This window comes from Chenopodium album, chromosome 25 (genome assembly GCF_948465745.1).
Source record: "Chenopodium album chromosome 25, dcCheAlbu1.1, whole genome shotgun sequence".
In the NCBI taxonomy this organism is placed as follows: domain Eukaryota; kingdom Viridiplantae; phylum Streptophyta; class Magnoliopsida; order Caryophyllales; family Amaranthaceae; genus Chenopodium; species Chenopodium album.
This window is the reverse complement of record NC_137858.1, coordinates 17,456,673-17,463,202: the sequence shown is the minus strand read 5'-3', so window position 1 is coordinate 17,463,202 and position 6,530 is coordinate 17,456,673. Positions and strand designations below refer to the sequence as shown.

General features: G+C 32.8%; 1 protein-coding gene across 1 annotated transcript; it reads right to left on the bottom strand.

Moving 5' to 3' along the window:
• Positions 1-1,483: 1,483 nt before the first annotated feature.
• Positions 1,484-6,086, bottom strand: LOC145614393 (uncharacterized). The gene is made up of 12 exons (XM_081669442.1): positions 5,916-6,086; positions 5,713-5,781; positions 5,048-5,155; positions 4,828-4,944; positions 4,013-4,250; positions 3,720-3,877; positions 3,266-3,627; positions 3,073-3,172; positions 2,929-2,988; positions 2,686-2,769; positions 2,456-2,578; positions 1,484-2,070 (listed from the first exon to the last, which is right to left on the bottom strand). The coding sequence occupies exons 2-12, from the start codon at positions 5,743-5,745 to the stop codon at positions 1,768-1,770; spliced, it is 1,686 nt and encodes a 561-aa protein (XP_081525568.1). The 5' UTR covers positions 5,746-5,781; positions 5,916-6,086; the 3' UTR covers positions 1,484-1,767.
• Between the last annotated feature and the right edge of the window lie 444 nt (positions 6,087-6,530).

Below are 6,530 nucleotides of genomic sequence, written 5' to 3'. Positions count from 1 at the left end.
TACCTACTCACTTCCACTTATTCTTCTCTGTCCCTTCAGGCGAACATAAATCGGGTACACTTTTGTAAGATTTAGTGTCACTTTTGTCAAATTTATCAATAAAGCATAAATAACTCTTATATATGTCAGGATAACTTTTGTGCGTTTTAGAGCAACTCCAATGGCAAGCTAATTGTCAAATTAACTTGTCATGCCACGTAAGCTTTCAAGCTAATTATCGTTGTACCTAGTTTGAGGCCCGATGGTTAGCTATTAGCTTACTATTTAAATTATCAATTTAATATTTTTATCTTAATTACTACTTAACTTTTAGCATTTTTTTTTGGCAAGTTTTTTTCAAGCAAATTAGCTTGCCAAAGCTAATTTACTTGACTAAGCTAATCACATATTTTTGCTCCAATGGTCAAGCTAGTAGCTAGGCACTATTTAAAATTGCAAGCAAGTCCCTAGCTACAACCATTGGAGTTGCTTTTAGTGTAACTTTTGCACATTTTATTGTTACTTTATAACGGATTTACTGAACATTCGTTTTATTTAAAAGTTTGTGTTTTATATTTTTATTTTATTTCAATCCACATCCATATCGTGCACTACCGATACCCTTCACCAAGCACATGACGATAAAGGCACCAAGTGCTCGACACTGAATCATTGCGGTACTATTAAAGCAAGATCAGAAGAATAAAGATAGATATTGAAATCAATGGATATTCTACGAACAATTTAATATAACCCTCTATATTTCAACTAATTCTTAAAGTTCTTTCATTTATTTTTTAATTTGCTTAATATTTAAAAATTATGATTGTAACTAGTTTTGGAAGATTTAATGGATTCACTTCACCAAAAAGTTATAAAAACAAAAAATTACGATATGTATGATGAAATTTTAATTTTTTTCTTGATTTGGCATTTATCAGAAAGTTGCTGACTTTTTTTTTCATTGAATACAATGTGTGAGAAATAAAATAAGGCCAAATTAGTAAACAAAAATTAAGTTTTGTAATCTACTGATTTCATCACCTTAGGACAACAATGATCCAGCAGTTGATTGATAGCTTTCTTTGCACTATATGAAAATCTGGACCACGTTATCAGACCCACATGCAGTGACCCAAGTCCTTCAACAATTAAATAGACCTTTCAAACCCTTATACCATCTCCTCTTATAACATACCTACCATGCTATCAGAATATCCGATTAATTGTTTTTTTTTTCTCTCCTCGAGGATTAAATTCAATCTCGAGTCTTGGGTATCTCCACCCAAAGCTTTACCTTTTAGTAGTTGGCCATAGATATAGTCATTTTAAGGATGACTACCATATAATTTTTAATAGTAGTAATTTAAAAATTGAAACACGCTGCTACGGTTATCTTCTTGTTTTATTAAAGGAAAGAAAAAACTACATTATAGGAGACTCTTCTTGACAAAGGAAATTTTAAATTATCTAACTTAACAATCGTCTGAAGTTTTTTTCACAAGTTTTCTAGCAGTGAAATTTCAATGCACTATCCAGAATAAATCAACTTTATTGAGAGGGCAACTCAGAAACAAAGCAAATTCTTAATACTATGCCTTCTATGTGACAAAAATAAAATGAAGAACAGAAAACACCCTGAATATTACAGATATTTGAGGGGGAAGAAGAGCGATTTTACAGTTATTTTATATGCATTCTGGCTGTATACAAACAACAAACTACACTCGTAATCTGGCTAAAACCTATGAAGAACACTAAAAATAGGAGAAAATTGTGAGTTTAATTTTATCTGTGCAGCAGATACCTGAAACTGAATTCATAGGGCCTAATTTGGACAATTTGGGAAAGAGGTTCACTTTTAGCTCGTTCAAGACACTTCATAGCGTCTTTTCTGAGCACCATAGGGAGTTGAAGGCAAATCCAGTCCAGCAATGATTCCAAGTCTTTTGCAAAGTCAAGTAGATACCATTGTAATAGTTTAGGGATAATCATATCATTATTTTTTGAAATACCAACAGCTGCCTGTAAGTACTCCCTTTTCGCAACTTCTAGCTCAGTTTCAACATGAGCAGCTGTGTAAATTCTGACCTGTTACAATATAGCAAAACAATTCAGCAAAAGCATGAAAGAAATCGAAGTACCCATGGTATAAAATGTTATGAATTACTGAGGGTCTTAAGAAAAAGCCTCCTTCAGTAAATAGCTTACAAACATTTTTTAACACTCATATTAGATATTGTTTTGTCATTAGGTAAGGAATGATTAGTTTGCAAGGATAGTAAATTCAATCAGAACTTGAAAAATATGGTTAGAATCTGTTATAAGTTAAAGGCGCATCCAGGAGTTTCTCGAGCTGACTAAAGAAAAGGGAGCCATGAATTGCAGATCTAATGACTCTTATCAGAAATAATCAGTTAACTCTCTGGAGTTTGGTCTGTAGAAGTAGTAGATCATCTGACTATTGAGAACTTACAGCGGGAGAGGACCAGCTTCCACAAGACAGTGCAAATGTAACCAAGGGTTCAGATAACTCCAACCCAAAGGTGCTTCGTGCAACCATCAACATCTCATCTTTTTTGGATCCTTTCGAGAAAGTCTGAAGAGAAGTACATTTCAATTATTATTGTAAATGATCAGGATTTTTAACTGCGACTAAAGACCACAAACAAATTTAGTAAATATGGTGAAAGTGACTCGACTTACAAATTTAGAGTGGTAAGGTAACCGCAGAACAAAATGTTCAATAGTTATAGCATTTAGCTGGTGTCCCCCCACATTTATTGTTGCCTGCAGAAAGTCATGGAATTACAGATAAGCAAAGGGATATATCTAGATATACAACACACTTGCGCACAATTACATCCTACTGTATATCACTGCAGAACAAGACAATATGGTCAAGTACACATACTATTGTTACAAGTAAGGAAAGGCAGTTTCCAGTACCTTTTGCATCAGTGCAACTATTGTCTCCGGTTTTTCTGGTATTCCATGTTCAAGATATGCCTGAAGCAAATAATTAAGCTTATGTCATAGCCTTATAACATAAATGGCATGGATAATGTGTTCAAGAAAATAATATGCACGTACATTCATCATGCATGAATTGTAGACATTTATCCAGAAAGCAAGCTTTTCCTGGTGCGTGAGCCTTTGCAGTTTGACAGTGGCAAGTTTCGCGATGAGTATTCTGAAGATGCAGATGGTTCAGCAATATCCACAATAAGCTAACCTTTGATTACAAAATATAGAAGATAATTAGCATAAAACGGAATAAACTTACCTTAGTCGACGATGCAAGAACAAAGAATTTGTTGTTCTATTTGCAATAAGTGAACGAGCATCAACTGAGTACAGATTTTTGTACGGACCAATATCTCTTTTACCAAATCTAGGCCATGTATCATATGGATCCTGGGGTTCAATGTAACCGTCTTTGTCTGGAGAGGAGAATGCAGCAGAGGGAGGAAACTTTTCCATGCTCAACCTATTCTTCGATGTGTTCATTCTTGAGAAAATGCTCAATAAGCACTTGAGGATATTCTCAGATATTGCATTTGGACTTTCATGTCTCAATTTCCGCTCATCTTGAAGAACAGGGGGGCTAGTTTCTGCATCATCTTGGCTGTCATTTCTGCAATGGACCTGAAAATTCAGAACCCCAAATTTCGATTATTTCACTTTCATTCTGCCTAAAAAAGGAACAGATAATATTATTTCTTGAAGCGCTCACTAACCTGTGATTTCTGAGCATCTGAACACTTTTCTGGTGTTTTCTTCTCAAAGGAAAGTCTCTTAGTGGGAGTTTTCACTATCTGTGACTTCCGGTTGGGTGATTTCAGCTTGTTTTTTGTGGAGCTACTGCATGATTGATTTTCTTTATCTCCTCCATCATCTAAAAGTATACAACAGCACCAAAAATATTTAATTTTTTAAGCTTTTAAGACTCCAACATTTCATTCTTTGGGAGTGACTGAGAATGAGAAAACAGGAACTAAATGCTGTTCATAATTAAGTATGAATTGATTACCAATTTCAGACTTTGAAGAACTAATAAAGTTAGTTTCATCTTGAGCTACATTCCTCGGATCATCCGTTGAATCATTAGGACATGACTCATTTGAATCATTTGTGCTTTCTTCATTCTTCTTGGAGGATGAAGTATTTACTGCTTCTTGATACAGACCTTTCCTAAAACGTACAATTTGTTCTTCCAGCCTTACAACCTCTTCCTCTAAAACGGCAACTTCAGCCAAAAGCTCAAGGGTCTGGAAAATAATAAAAATAGCAACACTTTCATTAGGACCACTTCCAACTCTATTGTTGAAGACCCCGGCATGTAATAAACACCAGTGAATTAAACTCCTCAACTACATTGCACCCCCAACCCTCCCCCTCACCACAAAACAAAAAAAAAAAAAAAAAAAAAAAACAAAACAAAAAAAAAAAAAAGAAAAAAAATTTTCTTCGATCTTATCATGTTACATCTTCCATTCAACAATGACTTAAGCCTTATCTAATGGTTTTAGCCAGCTAAATCACAATACGGAGTTGTCATCATCATACAGCTTGGACTAATTATTTTGATGACTACTGTAGTAACTGTACTACAGCATTACCTTGAAACAGACTAATCAAAGGTTTAATAAAAATAATCTGCAAGAAACAGCAATAAAGCAAACAGAAACAAGTGAAAAAAAACCCAGCAAAATCATAATTTCCTGTTAAAATAGAGCTCCCAAAATAGCATTGGATCAAAAACAGGTAAAAGACTAAAGAGCATATATAAACAAGAATATGAACTGAGTTAACAAAATATATCATCAGATATGATCCAGAACTAACATAAGGAGGAAGGTAGGCCGGAAGACGAGGAAGAGTCCCTAGAGGCCTAGTAAATGCCCGTTCAAGAGCTCTATGTACATTCTCCTCATGCCTCAGTTTCTTCTTCAACCTATCAACCTGAATTACATTGGAAAATCAACTCTTTCTAAGCATCAAATCAACATTAATCAGCAAATACAACCCAAAAAAAAAGAACTGAAATCACACATTAGATTCATACATCTTGAAGTAAAGCCAATTTTCGCTCTCTATTTGAAATTCGTTGAATTAAGGTTGGTTTATGAGGTTCCACTGACTTAATCCTCAGCATTTCTTGCTTCTTCTGATACTGCAGCATTAAACAAGTATTGATAACTGATAAGTAAAAAGAAAATTATGTGTAAAAAAAATACTGTGTATTAATAATAAGGTGAAATTCCTTCCTTACTATTATTAACTTATCAAGAAAAGAATAGATTCTAAAAAAAGAATGACCCACAAAAAAAGACAGCTAAGAGATAAAAGAAAAGAAAGGCAAACATCCCACTACTGATAAAATTTATAGATTATCACTTTTTCTATATTTCAGAATTAATGATTATAAAAAGACAATTAAAGGAAAAGAAAAAAGATATAAAATTGATAAAATCACAACCAATTGAAGAATAACAACTACATTACCGATTCGTTAATGAAAAAAGATGGGGTCGACTACATGAACTAAGAATTTATCCACAAATATCTTTTTCTTCCATTGTATCGAAATTACAACAAATTGAAGTAAAAAGGACTAATTTCAGAACAACTTAAAACAAGAAATTGATCAAATTAAATCAACAATTTGGATTGAATTTCAAAACCCAACTCAGAAATAGATTAAATTAAATAAGAGATTTAGTAATTTACTTGATCATGCTTCATTAGAAGTTTATGATTCATCGCTCAATGCTGAAGCTCATAAATCACCACATTCAACTGCAAAATAATTTCAAAGCAATTATTAGGAAAAATGAATATGTTTAATTAAACAAAAAAATAGAAAAAATTTCAATCAATAGAATGAAAATGTGAAGACAGAGAAATGCATTAATATCTCAAAATACTATTACCATGAATGCATTATTAAGAAAAATGTGAAGGAGCGGGAAAGTTGAAAAGGGTAAAATTGGGTTGAGTAGGATTGTCCTCGAAGAGTGTGTTTAAGGAGCTGAATTTCCAGAGAGAAAGAGGAGAGAGAGAGAGAATTGAAGTGATGACGAGAGGTGGAGGAATGTGGCTAACTGGCACTTCTAGCTAAGCAAACATTATTATTATTATTATAAATAAATAAAGTTTATATAATATGGTTTCAGTAATGTGACAAATTGGCATTTTCACATTTGAAACTACATTGAATATTATTATTATTATTATTATTATTATTATTATTATTATTATTATTATTATTATTATTTTTTCTCTAGTGATTGGTCATCTGAATTTCCTAACTCTAGATTTGGACATGGGAATTAGATTTTGTAAATTAGGCGAATCGATCACGTTGGTATAAAAGTTGTTATAAAAGTTAGTATATAAATGACACATTAGTTTAAAATTTATCACCAACGATAAATTAAGTTAAAAGTTATTGAGATGCGACAAAGTAATATAAAAGTAAACGACAGATAAAAACTTTTATATACCCCGGTTTGCAATAAGTTTATTGTAAATCGGCGGCGCGCACA

Bases quoted from the DNA above. Each gene is read 5' to 3' on its own strand.
- LOC145614393 (XM_081669442.1), bottom strand. From the start codon at position 5,745: ATGAATCATAAACTTCTAATGAAGCATGATCAA. The intron at 5,156-5,712 runs GTAAATTACTAA...TTAATGCTGCAG, and splicing joins TTCTAATGAAGCATGATCAA to TATCAGAAGAAGCAAGAAAT. The intron at 3,628-3,719 runs GTTAGTGAGCGC...CTGAATTTTCAG, and splicing joins CAGATGCTCAGAAATCACAG to GTCCATTGCAGAAATGACAG.